Genomic DNA, 23,270 nt, shown 5'->3' on the forward strand with positions numbered 1-23,270 from the left:
GTCATTCTAAAAGGTGCCCAAAGGATTCCCTTTAAACCCATTAAAATCTGCCCCACAGAATAGTTGGGCCACATACATATCGCTGCTGTCGGACCAAAACCTGCAAAATGGTGATTTTACAGGAGAAGGAAAAAACATGCTTACTTTTAATGTAAGTCAATGGAACCAACCTTTTTTCAAAGTTATTTTGGGTCATTTCTTTTGGCCTATTTATCATGGAATGTACATACAATGAAAAAACATGTTGACAATGGAGATGAGGCTTTCTTCCGACAACAGTGAGTGGATTAGAGCTTTCTATCTGCTACTGTGCTTCTTATCACTGTATAAAATAATACATACATGGATTAGGCATAATATTATGACCACCTCCTTGTTTCTACGCTCATTGTCCATTGGTGTGTGTTGTGCTGGTACGAATGGATCAGACATAGTAGTGCTGCTGGAGTTTTCAAACACTGTGTCCACCCACTGTCCACTATTAGACACTCCTACCTTGTGGATATAAAAGCAGAGACGATAGCTCATCTGCTGCTGCACAGTTTGTGTTGGTCATCCCCTAGTCATTCATCAGTGGTCACAGGATGCTGCCCACAGGATGCTACTGGATGGATATTTTTGGTTGGTGGACTACTCTCAGTCCAGCAGTGACACTGAGGTGTTTAAAACTGCAGCAGCTGATCCACTCAGACCAGCACAACACACACTAACACACTTCTACCATGTCAGTGTTAGTGCTGTGCTGATAATGATCCTGATAATGGAGTGGAGCCACTTGTTGAGCAAAAATAGCAAAGATAATATTGAGTAAAAAGTCTGCAAAAGCCCATAAAATTCACACAGCTTGAAGGTCAGACTACCAATGTGATGGCAAATGGTGTCTCACAACTTTGAAACCATTAAATGAGCTGAAAATAAAAATAAACCACTGAAAGATGTAATTTTTTTTCTAAACTAACTGAGAAAAAATCAAAGTTTGTCTTTATGAATTTTTATTTTGATGATATTTAGTTGTTTTATATGACAAAGTGTCACGATTGGCCCCTCCCAGTCCTGTCCATGTGCTCATGTTTTGGTTTAGTCCATGTGCCTTTGTTTTGGTACCTGTAGTCCTGCCCCTTGTTTTGTAACTCTGCCCCTGATTGTTTGCACCTGTCCCTCGTTTTCCCCTGTGTACTTTAGCCCTGTGTTTGCCCCTTGTGTTTGCTGCTCTTTGTTTGAATCTCTGTGTTGTTTGATGTATCGGTCTCTGTTTGTTGTGTTAGTGTTGATTCTGGTTTATGTCATGTCTCCACACCGTTCTGTCCGTATTGGCTCTATGACCCTGGATTTGCCCCTAATAAATCTTGCATATCTCAGCGTATGCGTCCATCTCCTCGCTCCGCGTTACACAAACAGATTCTCATAGCAGTTGTAATGTGTGTTTTTCAGTTTAAAAAGCAAAAATGCATTAAATTATGATCCTATGTTAAAAAAACAAACAAAAGAAACACTCAGATAATAAATCAATAAATAGTTGTCACTGGTGTTATAGAAACAGTGTCATTAAAAAAAGGAAGATGTTTTTGATTTACTTCTTGTAGGATATCTAAAATAGTGAAAGACTTTGAGAATCAAGAGTTTGTGAAATCTCTTTGGATTTTTGAGGAATTTGGCTAAAATACTGGCAACCTCATGTGTAAAAACACTGTCAGTGATGTTACTCATGAAGCATTACATCATATTTAAATTAAATAAGAATAAATAAAAGAAATGAAATTAAACATATGAATGCAATATTTGTAATTTTCTATATAAATTGTGACTAAAAGTAAAGAGGACTACTAAAGCCAGGGACTACTTTTTTGGAAAGCTCAGATTGTACTAATTTTGTCAGTGGTGTGACAGTCAGCGGTGTTACAGTCAGTTGTGTTAAAGCTGTACTGACATGTTCAGTGTGGCCGACCACAATTCACACTTTAATTACACATCGACATTCGTGTCCCATTCACCACCGCCATGGTAGAATGAATGTTGAGCTCCACTTCGAATATGTTTCCTTTACTATTATGAAGCTCCCTGGAAAACCTGGGAAAACCTGGAAAAAAAGATGAACTGTACTGTATGTCTGTATAGTGACTATGGGGGCTGCATCTAACCTGACAAAGAGGAACTTTAAATTGATCTGCTGTGAGTATTAAGTACTAATAACAATGCATGGTTCAGCATCTTTACAAATCCCTCAGTGTCTCATACTGGAATTCCGCCCATGTCTTTTTAAAAAAAGCAGCCCCTTGAATTGACTACCAAAGTTTCCTTTTGCACTGTGATCTCACAGCCTGGACTGTAGGAGGAAAAGATTCGCTTTGACCAGAGCTCCCTCACATGGTGAAATGGGGAAATGCTTCACTGGGCAATCTATGAAAGTGACAGCACTCAGCATCTCAGAGACCTGCTGCATTTAGCATAGAATTTGCCAATTTGTCTAAAAAATTATTACATTTGCTCATCTGAACTCAACTGCTGATGGGAATAATATTGGTTTATCTTCAGTTTGAGTTAATTATGAGAAAAGTGGAAGAAGTAATGAAAGAGTCATTTTAAAGAGCCATTGTTATCTAGAATGGTTGATATTGGAGTGTTATTGCTCTGATTATGAGAATTATTCACCTGGGTGGTAAAACTTATTGAGACTTTCTTTATTAAGTTCTTTATTAAGTATTAATTCTTTATTAAGTTCTGTAATGCAACTATGATTTTTGCCTCGACTGCGTATTAAATGCAGCCTAATGCATAACACTTTCCTGTTCCTAGTTCTGAGTCTAGTAGATTTAGACTAGTTCCTCACTCCATGTGGAGTATTGGGAAACTAGGAGTTTCCAGTTTGCATTGTCTTGTACAATGTCTTTTACTTTATGCCAGTTTAAATAAAAATGTAACACTGAGATTAATAACTGATCATAGTGATTTATCAGTCTACTCAGGCTTTAGCAGAGCTCAGTAACACTGAGATTAATAACTGATCATCACATTGATTTATCAGTCTACTCAGGCATTAGCAGAGCTTAGTAGTACTGAGATTAATAACTAATCATCACATTGATTTATCAGTCTACTCAGGCTTTAGCAGAGCTCAGTACCACTGAGATTAATAATTGATCATCACATTGATTTATCAGTCTACTAAGGCTTTAGCAAAGCTCAGTAACACTGAGATTAATAGTTAATCATCACATTGATTTATCAGTCTAATCAGGCTTAAGCAGAGCTCAGTAACACTGAGATTAATAACTGATTAAATTGATTCATCAGTCTACACAGGCTTTAGCAGAGCACAGAAACAATGAGATTACTAACTGATTATAGTGATTTATCAGTCTACTCAGGCTTAAGTAGGAACTGTTTCTATAGAAGCCTTTGATTAAGTTCTTCTTTAGAATATGTCTGTATATGCTCTGGGCAGATTTTAACATACACACTAAATAATCATTGCTCATGTTTCTTTGGTGTACTGAAACAGTCACCACTGAAACTCCTTGTAAAATTTCAGAGGCATTATAGTTGTATTTGTTGTGACAAAATGTTGTCATTCATTTTAAACAAAAAATAAATGAAGTATATCATCCCTAAAAGCAAAAACATTTTAGTCTAAAATCCAAATCATGCATTAGTCCTCTGACATTGGACCAATTCAGTAAAACAATCCACACAGACCTTTATAAAGGCTCCTCTGCTGAGGAGAAAGGACATCAAAATGGACAAAAGACAACTTTTTGGCTTCTCGAATTCTCAAACTGATGATATTATTGGAAAGATGTTGCCATGATCTGTCTTGATTAGCTTTATTCAGAGATTGTATTCTATATTATATACAGTTCTGAGATTCATAACCTTGCAAGTGCTGCAGAGTACAACTTGGTAAAGTTTGTGCACAGTATGCCATGGTAATGGAAAGAAACCAGCCTACTTTGAATAAGTGATTCAATTTAATAGGTGTTACCATGTAAATGTATGCTAATATATGCATGGGTGGTATGCAGATGTTGGAAGTGTTGGAAGGGCAGAGGGAGGTGATTCCTGTTCTCTGTTCATTTGTCATCATCAGTGTATCACAAACCGGCCAGGGAGTTATTCCTGCAACCCTGTGCTCTATGGGTAGAGCAGGGGATTATGGGTAAGACGTATGACGTGTTGAAGAATCAGACAGGCTTAGTGTTGTAATTCCGTCTTGGTTGAATAATTGCAGTGTGTGCCTAAAAGGGAAGCTAAGGATGGATATCTAATCACAAATTGTTTCAAGTCTGTTCCAAGGGCGAAATGAGTGTGTACCAGAGAGTAATGCTGCATGGAAGTGTCAAGGGGCATGTTGCCATTGGGGATGTTATTTTCATAGTGAAAATGTATTTACATTAATTTCGGAACATTGTGCTGAGTCATTCTGTTTTGTTCTGATTAGTTATTGTCATTAGTCATGTGCAGCTAGTGCACATACACGTAGAATGCCACATATAAAAAAATCCATGTAATTACTGGAATATACACTACATTGCCAAAAGTATTCGCTTGTCTGGATTCTCACGCATATGAACTGGAGTGACATCTCATTCTTAATCTATAGTGTTTAATATGATGTTGGCCCACCCTTTGCAGCTATAACAGCTTCAACTCTTCTGGGAAGGCTTTCCGCAAGGGTTGGGATTGTGTTTATGGGAATTTTTGACCATTCTTCCAGAAGCACATTTGTGAGGTCAGACACTGATGTTGGACGAGAAGGCCTGGCTCACAATCTCCACTCTAATTCATCCCAAAGGTGTTCTATCAGGTTGAGGTCAAGACTTCTTCCACACCAAACTCGCTCATCCATGTCTTTATGGACCTTGCTTTGTGAACTGGTGTGCAGTCATGTTGGAACAGGAAGGGGCCATCCCCAAACTGTTACCACAAAGTTGGGAGCATGCAGTTGTCCAAAATCTCTTGGTCTTCTGAAGCATTAAGAGTTCCTTTTACTGGAACTAAGGGCCCGAGCCCAACTCCTGAAAAATAACCCCATACCTAATCCCCCCTCCACCAAACTTTAAACTTGGCACAATGCAGTCAGACAGTTACCGTTCTCCTCGCAACTGCCAAACCCCAACTCATCCATCGGATTGCCAGACGGATAAGCATGATTCATCACTCCAGAGAACACGTCTCCATTGCTTTAGAGTCCAGTGCCGGTGCTTTACACCACTGCATTTGGCACTTTGCATTGCGCCTGGTGATATAAGGCTTGGATGCAGCTCCTTGGCCATGGAAACCCATTCCATGAAACTCTCTACGTTGTTCTTGAGCTAACCTGAAGGCCACATTAAGTTTGGAGGTCTGTAGCGATTGACCTCTGTCTGACCATTATGCACCTCAGCATCTGCTGACCCCACTCTGTCATTTCATGTGGCCTACCACTTTGTGGCTGTCGTTCCCAATCACTTCCACTTTGTTATAATACCACTGTGGAGTGGTATTATAGGTATCACAACTGGACTTGTTGCACAGGTGGCATCCTATCACGGTACCACACTGGAATTCACTGAGCTCCTGAGAGCGACCCATTCTTTCACAAATGTTTGTAGAAGCAGTCTGCAGACCTAGGTGCTTGATTTTATACATCTGTGGCCATGGAAATGATTGGAACACCTGAATTCAATTATTTGGATGGGCTAGTAAATACATTTAGCAATATAGTGTATCATGCTTTGTCCATTTTAGTACATCTATTTTAGTGTGTTAGTTTGCTTGTGCATCTTCATAGCTCTAGTTTGTCCTTGTTCTTTTCTTTTTTATTCTTACACAGTTTTCTCCCCAGTTTAGTCAGGGCTAGTTCCTACCTGCTAGCTGGGAGGCTGAAGGCTAGCACATGCTAATCTGTTCCACACAGATACAATACATATAGGGATGCAAACTTTGGCAAAATCTTTTGATTCTTTTGCTTAATAACAGACTGTCTTTAAGCCATCAGTGATGCTACTGATCAAATAATCCATTTTAAAATGTATAGTTCTGGTTCTGTTATCTGATTGGCTGAACCACATTCAAATTCTTTGCAAAAGATTTAATATATACCCAAATGTGAGCGCATACATCCACTGAATTCTGAATCAATGCATCGAGATATTCCTTGTATTGACCATGGAATGTTATACTGATGAGTGTGTAAATAGAGCAAATAATTGTGTCAAACATACACGGACAGCTGCTGAAAGTTCTTACTCGAATGAAAAATTAAAACAGACATAAATGTCAAAAGAGACGAGCTTTGTCTCAGTGTACCTAGCTCTTGAAAGCCATCACATTATAGCAGCTCTAATATTGTGCCCTTGGTGTTTAAAATTTCAACTTAAATTACTTAAAACTTAAATTACTTAACTTGAATGATAAGCCTGCTTGTTCAAGTAGGAACTATTTATTGGAAATTAAGTATAATTAAATAAAAGTTTAGTCAAGTCAAGTCAAAAGGCTTTTATAGTCAATCCATCTATATACAAATACACAGTAGAGTAAAATGATGTTCCTCCAGGACCAGCATGGTGCAAACATGCAGACATAAGTGTGCAAAAAATGTAAACTAGAAATAATACAATAAATATGATAAATAAAAGACATTAGACACAGTAAGCAGACAGGACAGAGAAGCACCGACACAGCAATTTCTGAGCATGCTCATTTCTGAGCATGAAGTAGTGGAATAAGGTGCAGAGATATTTAACATGGTGTGATCTGTGAGTTTACGCAGTGAGATTATAACTTACACTATGTGAGCACAGCAGTTACTGAGGTAGCACTTGGCTATTAACTAATTAAATGTATTTATTAGCATTGGTAGAACAGTTAATTATTTCTCAGTTAAGAGTGAATTGGTTAATCAGTCACATGCCTAATATATATCCCCACACTTGTGGTCTTAATGAGTACTTGTGCGCTTCCAACACATAAAAAAGAGGGATGAGCTGAGCAAGGCCAGTGAAGTTCTCTCGAACTCTCAGCCATGGATGGCTGTGGATCGTATATCTTATTTCTAGCAATATAAAATATTTTCTTGTTGTGAAAGTCAAATATTAATCACATTTTCCCTCTCAGCTTTTTTGTCTTGTTTTGCTGTTCTTATTCTCCTTGTGTTCTCTAGCTCTGCCCTTTTGCCACAACCTTCACCTGTGTGTAGTTTGTAGGTGTTTCTAGGCTTGTCTTGTTTATAAGAAGCTCTTTGTTTCAGTCTTGCGTTGTGTAGTCTTGTGACTATCTGTGTGCCAATTATGATGTGGTTTGTTTTTGTTCATGTGTTTTGCTTCAAGTTTTTGTACTTTTGGAACAAACTTATACTTGTTTTTTCATGCTGCTACTATTGCCTCTCAGTTGGGACAGAATTATTATTATTTTTTTTTTAAATGCCCATCTCTACTGGGAAAAATGCGATTTCTGCTTGCGTTTCCATTGAAAAATGAGTGTTGTGTGCCCTCTGCAGAGTGTCGATTGCTTGCCTTGCTCACTTTTGTAGGTAGAAGAGTCAATCATAGAATTAAATCTCTTATTGCCAACACTTATTCACCATGCTTGGCCAAAATAATGCTGACAAATGCCATCTAAAACCAGTGGTGTGGGACATACCACAGAACTATAGCAACAGATGCTCAAACTGCCAACAGTTGGCTTGGTGGGTACGGAAAGTGAAGCACATGCTTGAAATCTGTAATAGTTTCTCCACACCAGTCACATTTATATTCAGAAATAAATTAACTAAACAAAGCACATCGAACCTCAGAGTCTACAGACCTATTGTTTGTGGTTTACAGTAAAATATAGACAAAATCTTTTGCATAGTTCACATACATATTGAATATCCTACTTGCTATAAAGCATATTGGCTTAGTTGGGTGAAAACTAGCATGTCTGTAGTTTGTGGCTTTGAAGCACTAATCAAATACAGATGATCTCAAAGTCCTCCAGCTTCCACCCCCTGCTCTGATTGGTTACCGTGGAGTTCTGGAAGGCATTAGGAAGAGAACACCCCTTTTCCTGCATATGGGACATCACACAGTACTTTTTAAATCATGTTCATTTGAATAGTGAGCCCCTCAAAGTCCACTCCGTTCCAGCATGGCTTCAGCACATGATAAAGCAGTTCTTCAGGCCATCTTCAGCCCTACCACCCCTTTTGGAGACATCCCTGGTTTAAACCAAGAAGAAGAGCTCACAGATGATGGTACGTTCAGTTTTTATATTAAAGGAATTCTTTATTATTTTTCAACCTAATCTCTATCTGGCAGTCTGTAGGATACGGTTGATCTTTACCGACAGTAATGTTGATGCAGAACAGAGAAGAACAGAAAACTCTATGGTTCTAGACAGACTTATAACTCCAATGGGCCAGTAGGCAGTTGCCAACAATGTCAACTAGGAAATGTCAAACTTATTGTTTAAGGTATGGACTGTATGCTACAGATCTGGGGATTATGTTAAACAATGCTGGAGTATCATTTTAATAACCCCTTAAACTGCAGGGGCTCACACTTCAATATTTCACAGTAATAACAAACCTGCAGCTTCATAGTAGAAATGAATTTATTTTGTAGCAGTCACTGCATGATCATATTCTACAATTCTTTTGCATATTTTTTTACCAATTTTATTTAACAAAAATTAATTAATTAATTTATTTAAAAACAATCTCTTTTCTCTTAGAATTAAACAGGTTGTTACTGTACCTTTAAAACTTCGAAATACAAGTAACCTCTGCTCTGATTGGCTGCCTTGTATTCAGAAAGCAGTCCAGGCTTGAAACATTCCTTATAACTTCAACATAAATGGGATGAATAGGCAGGATACGCATAAATGTTTTTTTGTCCGGGCCTAGGTCTGTCTGTCTGCCCTGTGATGGGCTGGTGACCTGTCCAGGGTGTATTCTGCCTGATGACCGCTGGGATAGGCTCTATATATATATATGGGCATAACAAACAAAATGCCAAAATGCAATTTTCCATGATAGAAGCCTTTTAAGTGTTTGTGCTGAAATGTGGAAAACCATGTTTTTATACAGTACTGGCCACTGACAATTAAAATTTATGAACTATTTATTAGTTAACAAAAAAAGAACCTGCTAAACCCTCTGGGAATTTCTGGGATATCATGGAATACAATGCAATTACATATATCCACCTATTTAGCCTATTGCAGTTTAGCTCCACCCATTCAAGCTGAAGTTATAAGGAGTGTTTCAGCCCACAAAGATTTTTGAATGATGCACAATAAGCAAATCAGAACAGATGATATTTGCATATATCTGCCTGTTTGGTTCTACATGATAAAGAGATGTTGGAACATGGTCATGTAAAGAGAAATTACACAAAAGTACACACAAAAAGTGGTTCACAAGAAAAAAGCTAAAATACAGGAAAAGTAGGAGTTAAACCCAGTCTTCTTCTTTGCCGTATATTGAGTCTGGCCTTGCCTCGAAATATGTTCACCTATGAATTATTTACCATCATTTTGCTAAACTTATGTATGATACTTGGGTTTGCTTTATGAAGGTGATATTTCATATATTCAGCTGTAGAGGTAGCTGACAGCATTCTTGTCTGAGTCTAGCACCAAAGAATGAAGTTAGATGAGCTCCACTGTGAATATTTTGACAGTTTCCTGAGCTATGATGAGGTTCTGTGGAAAACAACAGTGGCAGAGCCGCTCTATAAGGTGCCTGTATAATGACTGTGGGGGCTGCATCTCCCCTGACAGGATATACACGTATTAAATGAATTCAAAATAGATCCACTATGAGTATTAAGTACTCATAACAATGCAAGGTACAACGACTTTACAAATCCCTCAGTTTATCTGTGTATGTCATGTTGCTCGCTCCATCTCTCCAGACAGTTCTTTCGACCCAGTTTTGCTGAAGCAGGTGAAGGATCTGGAGCTGAAGGGTATTTCTGCTGCCGAGGCTGGAGACGTGAAGACGGCACTGCATCATTTTAACCAGGCCATTCAGATCCTGCCCTCGAGATCTTCGGCCTACAACAACAGAGCTCAGGCCAAGCGCCTACAGGGAGACACTAAAGGTAGGCCGCTTAAGTAATTGTCACCTGGATCTTCTCTCATACAGGAGGAGTACAGGAGTGGGTTGGCACTGTTTTCATGCTCTGTCATATTTCCCCAGTGCACCATATGTTAGGAAAAACATCACATCTCAGAAAAAAACACAAACACAGTGAATGTCACAGTGTAGCTGCCAGAGGTAGTTCATTGCTGATTGAACTCATACTGTGTACTTGTGCCAATGCAATTAAAAACAAAGCCAAAAACATTCGTTCAAGTCATATCTGCCCACTTTTTAAAAGAACACAGAAAATGTATCCACAATATTTATGATCACAACGAGTCACTTCATCACCAGCTGTGAGCTGTATTTTTTTTTTTTACATACCTTTAAACAATAATGCTTTTTTTAGCACATCTGGGGTGCCTAAGCTTGGCCCTTAGGCCAACAACCCTACTTGCCTACCTTTTCCCACCCCAAATAACCAAGCTCAGGCAAAACACCTACTGTGCAAAAGCCACAGACCTTTTGCAGTCAAAATGGATGGTAAGTATAAATGAGTCATTTTTCATCACTAGAAAAAGGCAGAAAACCTTTGTCACTGTCCAAAGAAAAACATGAGTCTCCATTTTTGACAGATTTTATTTGTCTACAGCATTTAAACATGCTGTCATTTTTATTGTGTGAGAATTTCATAAAGAATTGACCAAACGAAATTCTCCAAAATCACTTGGACTTTAGATCTTTAGATTAGAAGTTAAGAATGTTTTTTGTCTTTTTTTGTCATTTCAGAGATGTTTTCCTTTGGACAGCAATGATGTATTAAACAGGAAACTGCACAGGAGCCTCAAAAAATAAATATAACATTGTTTTTAGCAATGAATATCCACACTTAATATCCACACCACGCCTTTGTTACAGCTTCCATTCTTTCAAAAGATTCACTTTCAGTTTCTCAAAGAAACCTACAGTGATACTTTTACACCCCTCCATCCAAAGTTCAGTCTTAGAAGTTGGTTGTATTTTCTGCTTCTCATGACCAAAGTCGTCTCAAAAAGGTACTCAATGCTGTTGAGGTCTGGACTCTGGGGTGGTCAGTCAATTGTTCTGAGAGCACCAGCAGATTCTTTGTTTGATCTGCAAATGTTCTTTTTTTGTTATTTCCTTTTCTCAGCAGTAACTTTTTGACAGTTACACATCCTTTCAAGCATAGTTTGACCTCCTGTTCTGGAAAGTCTTGTTTTTATAGAAATATCTTCTAAAAAAATGAATAGCTTGTTCTTAATGGCAGTTTTGACAAGTAGTTGAAGTCACACTGCATAGGATTTGGGGATTTAGAGACCTCTCTGGTTGAAATCTGTAATTGCACACAAAGGGTGGAAACACATTTTGCATTGTAGCTTGTGCTGCAGACCCCCCTTCCCTGAGTGGATGAATCAGATTTTTGTGAGCATACTGAAAGATGATTCAAGGAGAACTCAGTCACAACTTGGTGAAGGACGTGTCTTTTGTGAATGAGTCAATCATCTGCTAGTCTGATTATATATTCATTACCATAATGTTGATTTTTCACTTTAGACCCAAACACTGAGTCAGGCCTTCTTTTTGTGTGCAGCAGTATGACATGGTCTGAAAAACTCACAAAATCCAGCCCCATTTTAAAATGACTTTTTAAATGTTTTCAGGCTCTACAGAGTGACTTGCAGCAGAGCACACACACCATTTTAGAGTGTTGTATTTTTGCCTGACTGAGTAATGCTATATATACACACACACACACACACACACATATACATACATACAAAAAACTTGTATCTCAAAAATGATAGCTTTACAGGAGACAAAAAACATACTTCATTTTTAATGTAAGTCAATGGAACCAGACTTTTTTCCAAGTAATTTTAGGCTGTTTCTTTTAGTCCATTCTCCATTAAATTTAAAACACAATGTAAAAGGAAACAGATTTTTTTCTAATTATGTAAAAAACTGACAGTTTTCAAAGGCTATAGACATCTAGCTATCACAGGCTTTGAAATCTGTTATACTAACATTAACACTAGTTCTATTAACAAAAATTAATATACTTCTTCATAAGAATGAATATTTATCTTCATAGGAAACACTGTTATAATACTTTTATTAAGAATGAAACTCACCTATTGTATTTACTCCCACACTGAATAAAAACAGTAGGTGAATATTACTCCTCCATACATTTTACATTTATGGCAGTTGGCTGACGCTCTTATCCAGAGCGACTTACAATTTGATTGTTTTACACAGGTGGTGTTAGGAGTCTTGCCCAAGGACTCTTATTGGTATAGTGTAGGGTGCTTACCCAGGCGGGGGATTGAACCCCAGCCTACAGCGTAGAAGGCAAAAGTTTTAACCACTACACTAACCAACCACCATGCAATAAACCTAATGAAATGATGAATTACATGCTGGTGTGGCTGCACTAAGATAAATAAATAAATAAATAAAGAGAATGTCCTAACAAACTTTGGGTGCTTAATAAGACTTTATTATGAAATATTCCATTAACATTATCAATATTGTGTACATGCAACAGTGAACATGTGGGATGATGCTTGACATTTTATTTGAAGGTTCTTCATTCAAACACAAATCCTGCTGTGTTTTGCTGTATATGCATACATTATAACTTTGAGAAACTATAAGTGATAGATTAGTGAAAAAAAGTCCAAAAAAGTAACAGAAGTGAAGAAAAAAAGTGGCTGCTCTTGCTGTTTATAGCTATGTAACACACTTTTGTCCAGTTTTAAAGAGAACAGTGTATTAAAGTGTTATGAACATAAGCAAGCTCATTAGCATTTACATTTTTAAATGCACAGAACTAATTGAAACAAGACTGAGTGAAAATGCAAACAGTTGGCTATAAGCTTTTAATTTTGTAAATGAGATTTTTGGCCAAACTGCTTTGACCTATTGTTAGTAGTGTTAAGTAATAAGGTAACTTTCATACAAATTAGCACACACAAGCAAAGGGATTCTTCAGCACTCTTAAGCACAGCTCAGGCTTGGTTTTCTTTTTCTTGTGGTCTGCCTCAGGTGCGATCAAAGATTTGGAGCAGGCCATCTCCCTGAGCAAGGACAAAGGACGCTCGGCCTGCCAGGCACATGTCCAGCGTGGTCTTCTGCTCAGGCTGGCATGCAGAGACGAGGAGGCCAGGGCTGACTTCGAGCGAGCCGCTGCGCTGGGGAGCGAGTTCGCCCGACAACAGGCTATTATTCTGAACCCTTACGCTGCACTGTGTAACCGCATGCTCTCCGAAGTCATCGGCAAACTCCGCAACCCAGAAATGCCGGACATGCAGTAGAGACAGAGCAACACTGTGCAATGTGTTACATACATTTGTACATGCTGTATACATGCGTTTACATGAACATGCATTTAAATGAATAGACAAATAAAATATATTTATGGTGGTCCTATATGAGCAGTTCACTCTGAATCAAATAAAACAATTCAGTTTATTAAACTCAAATGTTTTGTATCTAAGAACAAAGTATATTGAGATAAAACCTTTGAAAATATTCATAGTCCTAAATATTCTACATGTTGTTGCATTACTGTTTATGTGGCATGACTCAGTTGTACTGCTTGTATTAGCCACTAGAGGTCACCAAAACAGTGCATTCTGCAGTAGCCTAGAAACTACACTCACTATCTACTTTAGAACACCCAGAAACTCTGACCTTGTACTGCCACCTAGTGGCCACTTTAAGGAAGTCCTTCTCAGGCAGTGCATTCATGTTTTAGGTAGGCCTGCCGTATATAGAGGGGTACAATTGGTGTACAATTACAGACTGACCACAGGACTATTGTTGACCAAATATTATCTGAGCCATTCTCAGCACAGCTGTGACACTGACATGGTAGCAGGCGTCAGACTCGGAGTCAGAATGGGAGGCTAGAACAGTTCAATATGTTTGTCTGTCTAAATGAAAGCTGCTATATAACCTTGCCTTGCCTGCCAGTCTGTCTGTCTGTCTATCTATCAATTACATGCAATTCCTGAAATATTATTGGGATTAGTGAAGGATTCCTAATTGAAATGATATATTTATTTAAGTCTGGTGTTAGAGACAGTTCCAATAGTAGTGTACAGTGCATTCTGTTACCACTCCAGTGGACCCCACTGTGTATATCTTCAGCTGTTTAGCCTGGTTATGGTGGTTATAAATAGAATCAGTCTTTTGATTTTTTATATAAATCAACACATTGCCAAAAACATAAATCGGGCCTTCATAAATGGCATGAAAAAAGGAGGATATCAAAAATGAGGAAAACAGTGTCACTCAGTTTTTAGAGGTAAATGTGGGGGTATTAAGATATTTTGGATCTGTTAATGAAACACTCCCCCAATTTCTCATTTTTCTGCATGAATCAGTGGTTATGATGTTGGTAAACGGTTTGTTGTGAACTGGTTCACTGTAGACTTGGATTAACAGTGGTGGTGATAGCAACCAGGGGTCACAGTGTCTACAACACAATTATACATTATTTACTATCCAAAGCCATCAGTAACTCTACATGAGTCTTCTGAGTGTTTATATTCAATGTTAATGGTAATATGTCAGTGGCAAATCTGGAAAAAATACGTTCTCTTTGGAGACTATTTTGCTTTATAAATGCCCTGCATGTATCTCCACACCAGGAATAAATTTACAAAAAATACTTTTTAGGCCAAAAGCTTATCTGAAATCTATTATAAGGCATTGTCTCCGGACATCAGGCAGTGCATTCATGACCATTTAATGGAATAACTGTGTGAGAGAGCTTTTAGAGCTGGACGTCTGGTTCCTATCATCCCCACTGAGAACAATTTGGATGCTCGAAGTTCAGAGTCACTCAATTGTGCTGGGCTCTGGCATTCAGGTCTTCAGCCCTGGGATAGAGTATGGTTTATGCAAACAGTGTGGCAACAAATGGGCTATAGTCTCTAACTGTACACCAGCAAGGCAAACCTACTAGATAGAGGTTTCCAATAAAGTGGCCAATGTGCATGTATTGCTTCACAACCAAAGCAACACAAAATGAAAGTTATTATAACACATCAAATATACACTCAATCATAGTCACAAAAAAAATCTAATTCTAATACGTTCATTAATACTTACTCACCAAATACTCATGTTTACCAAATATGTTAGTGACATTCCATAAAACAGCATCAATTCGCAGGAAATCAGTTTTCATGTCTTTTACCGGTGTTAAGGAGCTGGCTGACCAGGCTGTGGGATTGCTCTAGTCTTTCTGTGACCTCACTTATGCTGGCTAAAGGCACAGGCTCACTCCTGCTCTCAGTCTGGTAATAAGGGCAGACCTTCAGGTGCTCAGCCATAGAGGGCACGTCATCAAAGATCCACTTGTCCACTGGGGAGAACAGGCTGCTGAACTGCCACACCTGCAGGACAAGGCGGTAGTCACTGTCAAGAGATTCCACTGACATGTTAATAGGAACTCTTGCAAGGATGACTATGGCAACTCATAAATAAAACCTTGCTGTGACCAGCCACCATGGCTGCCATGTTCTACTGTAACAGAAACACCAGTTTAAGGTGTGAAAAAAGTTTTAGGTGGTTTAATTTCATGTTTTAATTGAAGATTAATTGATCCTTATCAGTCCCACAACGGGAAAATTTCACCTCTGCATTTAACCCATCCGTGAAGTGAAACACCACATACACACTAGTGAGCACACACACACTAGGGGGCAGTGAGCACACTTGCCCGGAGCGGTGGGCAGCCCAATCCGCAGCACCCGGGGAGCAGTTGGGGGTTAGGTGTCTTGCTCAAGGACACCTCAGTCATGTGCTGTCAGCTCTGGGGATCGAACCAGTGACCTTCCGGTCACGAGGCTGGATCCCTAACCTCCAGCCCACGACTGCCCCGTAATGTTCTATGGTGCAGGGTCATCACTAAGCCTAGAGCTGGGCAATATGGCCAAGAATGTTATCACGATAAATACAATTAATATTGTTTGATATCAATACATATTGTGATAAATGTCAAATCATTATTTCTTTAAAGTTTGAAGGCTGATTTTTGCTCCTGGGTGAATCTCTGTTTTAAACTATCCTTTATGGTCAGAACATGACATACACTCACCAAACAGTGGAATATTTCACAAATCTGTCATGGGAGAGTGGGAGAAAGTTTCTGGTGAGCTGTTTTTGTCACCTGGAAAAGCACGGCCACAGTTTTTTAACAGTCATAATTTAAGAAACAAAAGATTTTTGGCTGTCTGGTGACGAGCGCTCGGCTACCCCATTATAAATGCTAAACAAGTGGCCAAAAACGCTTCTAAACTGTTTAGTTTCTCAACAACGTCAACTTAGCATGGACAGTAAACGTTTGCTGGCTCACTAGGTCAGTGATGGGCCCCACCGCCTTACTGGCATCTGTCCTAACACAACCATGTCAGAGCATATCACAGTATTCAAACACATGCTAGCGATGGCTTCATCTCTCATAGTGTCATATCATATCATCTCAGGGGTGCACCGCAATATATCAACACCAGACAAACGGAGTCCTCCTTTTAGGTATGTTTACACTGCTTTTGTGTCATATTTGATCTACAGTATCATCAATTCACCGTGTTGTGCGAGTGATGGAGCGCTGCTTCAAGTTAGCCAGCTGCTTAAAACAGCTAGCCTGGAAACATAGCGTTCTCCACTCTCTAGTACCTCACAGCTTCCTCAGTTTAAGAATCAGGGCTGTAAGTTGCATGAACCCACTTCTTTCTTTCACTTCCGTTGTTTGGGAATGCACTAATACTTAAATGTGACTTTTTGAGGGGTGTACCAGCGTTTTAGTTGTGAGTATCAGATGTGATTTAACGCTGCTAAAGCTTGTTAGGATGGAAGGAAAGAGGTGAGTTCACTGTAGGTCAGTACAATTACGCCACTTATGTTGTCACTCCCACTTGGTCACAGCAGAACAGATCGGCGATCACTCCACTCAAACAGGGAATGTATAAACTCAGACATTGCTAAAGTATATTTGGCGACCCTTTTTTTGACTCGTGCCCCCCTCCCTCTATAATCCCTCTCCTGGTGGCAGCAGAGTACTGTTGCTTTCTTTGCAGCAGAAAACGCTACCAGGGCTTTCACTAGAACATGGAAGTATGAGAATGGTGTGTTATATAAAACATTTATCGAACATGTCTTATCACTCTATTGAGGAAAAGTTATATCGCAATAATTATCATTATTGTTTCATCGCCCAACCATAAGCCTTCTTCAGAATTTTCCAGTCATCAGTGTTCCTTCACTACAATACCCAGTATGCATTATGCAAATACATCATACAGCTACTGGGAATCCCTGTTGTGTCATCCAGTCATTATTGCTAGGCTAGCCACTGTTCTATATGCCAATAAATGCAACTAATCTAATAATTAGTGTAATGAATTGTAAAGATGCCCTGCGATGGACTGGCGACCTGTCCAGGGTGTATCCTGCCTTTCGCCCGAAGGCTGCTGGGATAGGCTCCAGCATCCCCCCGCGACCCTGACGGAGAAGCGGCTTAGAAAATGGATGGATGGATGGATGGATGGAATTGTAAAGAAAACAGTGCCACAGATACATTTATACCCTTTTCTGACCAAAAGTCAAAAGTCAAACTGAGGTAATAGAATAGAATAGAATAGAATAGAATAGAATAGAATAGAATAGAATAGAATAGAATGTCATTTGCCCTGTAACCAAATCAAAACCGCCCACCCTGAAACAGCTTTAATTCCTCAAAAAATTAAAGATACATAAATATGGATTTGCCTAGATCCTAAACCAGAAAATCTTATTCTGGTATTATCTTTCTGCAGCACCTCTAAAGCACATATGCATCCTCACAACAGATGTAGCGATGTTTATATTTTTCATTTTGGCCCAAGTGTCCTTGTAATTAAAGACTATTATATTCTTCATTATAGTAAACTAATTTTTAGACACTGGCTATTAAATTTGAATTTTTCTTCAAATGTTCTTACAATGCATACTTATTTCTAGTCACCTAAGAGTCAATGCTTAAAGTTCTTATTATCACATGATGTTTCAGTGTTTCTATTCTTCTGTCCCGCAGATAATCATGTGGAAGCCAAATCTACCATTGTATTATCTAGCTGTATTTATTTTCAGCAAGGCCAAGGGCATATTCTCTGGAGTGATATCACTAACCAACACTCTGGCCCATGCTCAATCACAGGACAATAAAAGCAATCCTATGCCATGTCCTGGAATCGATCTGTTTGGAGTATTTGTTTAAACAACAAGATTGCTGACTGGCCTCTAATCAGGATATTTGAGAGAGACAAACTGAGCATACAGTGTGTGGCTAGCTGGTGCAATACTGAATGACCAGTGCAATATGCCCTCTCTATAGTACTCTGACCCAGATAGCTCTGAGATCAGACAGCAGAACCCAGTCATTTTTAGAATGCTTATCATAAACAAAACAGAGCAATAGACATTACTGAGGCTAAAAATAAAGACAAGCCAGAGCTGGAAACTATGGAATGCATGTACGTACATTGCTTTAGCAGATCACATGATGTAACTTGGCTCGACGTTTGGTATATAGTTTTAAATAATATTTAAAAAGTTGTATATTTACTTGAATATGGATTTTTCTCAAGGTATTGTTGAAGTAATCACACTGTTTATTGATGAATATTAGCCCACCTTCTGACTTCTGACTGTCATTATTTTGACTCAGTAAGTCAAACTTTTGTGAAATTAATTAGTTATTAGTCAAATTTGAACCTCAAAGTTTTTTTTCTCCCTGGCAGATACTGGCTTTAATACAAAAATATGTCAGCCAAACATTGAGATCACTTTGCATTGGTCATGTCATTTAATAATGTTAATTACAAAGTTGCATGTCCATTTGAAATTAGACATTCTTTGTAGGTAATCTGCTAAAGTGGCCACCCCGCCCAGTGCAAAGTGTCAGTACTACTGTCAGTAGCTTGCAATTCTATTAGTAAATCTGCCTACAAGTAATGAACTTTGTACTTTAATAGTGTCTGCATTCAAGATGCATAGATTTTCTTACGTGGATTAACCCTCTCAGGTCTATGATGTTGTATGCAACATGAAAGGATGTCATAATGAATCTCGTAAATGGTGCATGCTTAAGACATACTTTCAATTGGCCAGAATGGTAGTGTTTTAATGATTAGTCAGGAACACAGGCTCAAATTGGTCAACAGACTCATCCCAGGGCATCAGTGAACCACCACCACTACCACCACCAACAACAACAACCACAACAACCATGACAAGCACAACAACAGTCACAACAAGAACAACCACAACAAGCACAACACCAATACCAACACCACCAACAAGAACAACCACCACAACAACAACCACAACAAACATAACGACAACAACACCAACAACAACATCAACAACAACATCACCAACAACAATACCAACAACAACAACTTTTTCCCAACCCAGAGAAACAAATAATCACATAATAGATTCAGTGTTGGACTCATCATTATGGATTTATTTTACCATTTTAAAAAAGGACAGTACAGTTCAAGACTGGATTACAAACCTGCTGAAAACCCTTATTGAAATGGCAAAAACACTGGCCTTCCATGAAAAAACAGAAGTCTGTAACATGCAGCATTCCCAAGATGTTTTTTTTTCTTTATGTACAGCATTCTTTGCTCTCGCAAACAACATGGTTTACCTGAGAGGGGTGAAGCACTTACTACCACCTTATTCCAGGGGTGCAGCGCCCTTCAAATACTTCCCTTTCAGCATTCTGTTGAATATAAATCTTACTGGTACAGTTAGACCAAACAGGGCATACAAAGTGATCTCTCACCTTTTTCCTTGCCTTCCAGCAGGAACCACCATGCGAGTAAGTCTTCTTCTCCCACTTGAGAGACACCATTCCTTTTTTTTGTAGTAAAGTACAACACACTTCCCTCATCAACCTTGAGACCAGGGACAATTGGCATAGGGACATACTATCCAAGAAGCCTGCAATGTGCTGGAGTATCTCAAAAGGTAGTCGACTGAGTGAATCCAAGTTCCTTGGCCGCTTTCGGTCACTGTTTTCAGTCTTTACACCCTTGTATAGCGATGCTGCTACCTTTGGCTGGAGGGCAAAAGTTCCCAGATCCTGGTCATAGCTCACCATGGACTGATGCTTGGAAGGACGAAAATGGTTTTGGCTGTAGGTACAGCCCAGGTAAGCCAGTGGGCATCGCTGGATGAACCAGCCTGTAAGACAGGACTGGATGTCTGCGTGCACATTTCGGAAGTGCCAGGGGAACTCATCTCGCCTGAAGGAGTGACAGCAGAGGTAAGTAAATGCTGAGCTGGATTTGTTATGTCTCCTTGTGACACACTCTGTCTGAATCTGCACATTGAGGTTAGAGGATTTATGCTGAGCAATGTCTGCCAGCGTTGTGTCAGGTTTGAATGGAGCCGAGGGGAAGTCATAGGTCTGGGTGCCCAGGTCCACATAGAGGCCATCTGTTCCAACGGTCTCGCATATCTGGTGGCCTTTCAGTTCCTTCTCCAGACAGCAAAGTAAAGTGATCTGAACTTCATCAGATTTTGGAAGCTCTTCTACAGACACTCCCAAATCGGATGTGTCTACATTCTGGTGAGCCTTCTTGGCTCCATGTGAGGGATCTTTCAGATGGGTGCGTTTGGCTGTGAAGCTTTTAGGAACATTAAAAGCATGGATCGTCTGCACTTCAATTGGCTCTAGGTTGCCATAAACAAAGTCTTTTTCTTTTGGTGTGCAAGCTGCCAACTGGCCAAAATTGATTAGCATGCAGCCATTATGTACCAGGTACATGTTATATTCGGCCACGTTGACCTCTTTGCGAAGTCTGTCTAGAACACCGTCTTGCCAAGGAGCTAACCCAGTCTTGGCGAGATCTGCTAGCGCGAAATTATTGGACTCTTGGACATCTTGAGGGTCCTGTATTGCATGTTTGTTCCCAGATGGAGATTGGGTCTCTTTCTTCTTGTTCTTGTCACTTTTGTCCTCCAGGTTTTTCACTGTTTGCTTGCATCCTTCCATCTCCTTTTTGAACATTCCTTCCCATATGGTGTAGTTCTCCAAACAGGCCACATCCTTGCTCTTAGCCAGGGCCAGACGCTCTCCCTCTGTCAGTTCCTGCATCTCTTGACCATCAGGGCCATCTGCAGTTTCATCTTTGTATAATACTCCAGCCTCCAATGCATCAGAACCTATACCCCCAACTGCTCCAAATGGCTCCTGAACAATGGGCTCCAAGATCATTTCAGTCAGCTCAGGAAATAGTGCGTCCATCTTGATAGAGTTGAACAGGTGTTTCTGGTCTCTTACAGCCATCGCTAGATCAAGCTGGTCCAGGCAGTTTTTTTCCTGCATAGCATTCCTGTAGAAGGTGGTGTCTGTCTCAAGGACCGGCCATCGGTTCCACTCCAGGGAACAGCATACCACACTGGCTGGGCACACCTCCAGGTGCTGTGCAAGACGATGCCTGGGCATGGACATAGGGCATCCGTAGTGGACATTGAGGCAGGGTACCATTGCCTTAGGACAGAGGAGATGGTGCTCATCTTCCTTACATAGATGGAAAGTGGCCCCACATTGCAGACGACATGAAATTACCTCACAGGAAGTGAAGATTTCCACAGAGACTTTACAGTGCTGGTTGAAACATTTCTCACAGTGCTTGTGTAGACCCGTACTGGATGTTCCATTTCTGCCCTGGAGAGTGAAAAACTATATAACCTTACAAAGGCTTTTTATAGATATTTTAATATTGTCATATCGTTTTCGCAAAGTTTGTAGCCTTGTAGCCTCAAAGAGTCTTAGTTTATTGAATGAGTGCTTAGAACAACATAGTAAGGAGACAAAACTCTTACCATTGCTGTTCCTGTTGTTGAAGCTCTGATAAAAAAAAAAAAGTCATTACTGAGTTAAAATAAGTTGTCAAGACACATTGACCTTGAGTAGACTGTAATACAGTAGCATCATTAACACAATATATACTGAAATTATATATATATATATATATATATATATATATATATATATTAAGCATTATCAAATATGATAATTATATAATTAACTGTTCATTACTACAATATCATGCAACAACTATGCATAAATAAGCATTTTCAGAGCACATTAGGTGTCTATTATATATGACAATCATTTAGCATGTTCATTAATGTTAAGACATCCAGATAGAGAATCTCATAAATCAACACCACCAAACACTAGAACTTAACACCTTCTTAGTCTTTGTGAACTAGAAATTAGACTATGGGGTCAGTTTGTCTTTATTTAGAGATAATTGGTGATTTATTAAGCGCGTCATTCACTCAATAGTTGAAGGTTGTGCAGAGGGTTATGTTGAATAAGCGACAAATAAAGGGGTTTTAAAAAAATGTTTAATTCTCTAGCTACTGCTTAATAAAGTAGCAATGAGCAACCAGATAATTAGCAGCTGTCTTGAGCTCTGTTGCCAGCTATTGACCTGTTAAGGCTTAACATGAGCACAATAATGGACATTTTGACCACTATGCAAAATATTTTGATGTATATTTCACAAATAAATGCTCTGAGATTGCTTTATGCTTAAAAAGGTCATAAGCAGCCATTTATTTAGTAGCTGCTGGCTTGATAAAGCTTAATAAGTGCATTACAAAGGCTTTATAATATTCCCCTATACTGAAGTCTTGACCTGTCCTAGAGATTATGTCTCAAATACACTTTATACCCAATCTGTGTCATGCAATCATTGCGCTAAAAGAAAAGTGACCATATTCACATGAAGCAATGTATTATTAATGGGATGCACATGCAAATGTTATATACATGTTCTACTTAGTACCCAGCACCAAAAACATGTTCCCAAAATGTAATTATTAGCTTAACAGTCCAGTTTATACTCACCCTTTGCTGCCCTGCTGGTGTGAGTGCGAGTCTGTGTGGGTATAAATGAGTAATTGTGTGGGTGAGTGCGTATAGCCCCCTGTCCTCTATTTGGCTGTTATAAATAGACAGAGGGCCATAAGGGCATTATGTGACTCAGCCTTTGAGAGGTAAGGTCACATTACACGAGCCATAATCATTGTCATTTGTATATTGGGCTAATTGGGGGTCAAGTATGCCCAAAATCTGTGGAAGATCTCCTTTACAACGAGGAACAATACATGTTCCATG

General features: G+C 39.2%; 2 protein-coding genes across 2 annotated transcripts; one reads left to right on the forward strand and one right to left on the reverse strand.

Moving 5' to 3' along the window:
* Positions 1-8,033: 8,033 nt before the first annotated feature.
* On the forward strand, positions 8,034-13,498 carry ttc36 (tetratricopeptide repeat domain 36). The gene is made up of 3 exons (XM_017701953.1): positions 8,034-8,212; positions 9,876-10,064; positions 13,115-13,498. The coding sequence occupies exons 1-3, from the start codon at positions 8,107-8,109 to the stop codon at positions 13,381-13,383; spliced, it is 564 nt and encodes a 187-aa protein (XP_017557442.1). The 5' UTR covers positions 8,034-8,106; the 3' UTR covers positions 13,384-13,498.
* A 75-nt stretch (positions 13,499-13,573) lies between these two features.
* On the reverse strand, positions 13,574-23,054 carry LOC108429887 (F-box only protein 40). Its single transcript, XM_017701952.2, has 4 exons — positions 23,001-23,054; positions 21,965-21,989; positions 19,917-21,806; positions 13,574-15,474 (listed from the first exon to the last, which is right to left on the reverse strand). Exons 2-4 carry the CDS (start codon positions 21,965-21,967, stop codon positions 15,256-15,258), a joined length of 2,112 nt encoding a protein of 703 aa, XP_017557441.1. The 5' UTR covers positions 21,968-21,989; positions 23,001-23,054; the 3' UTR covers positions 13,574-15,255.
* Positions 23,055-23,270: the final 216 nt, after the last annotated feature.

This window comes from Pygocentrus nattereri, chromosome 7 (assembly GCF_015220715.1).
Source record: "Pygocentrus nattereri isolate fPygNat1 chromosome 7, fPygNat1.pri, whole genome shotgun sequence".
Taxonomy (NCBI): domain Eukaryota; kingdom Metazoa; phylum Chordata; class Actinopteri; order Characiformes; family Serrasalmidae; genus Pygocentrus; species Pygocentrus nattereri.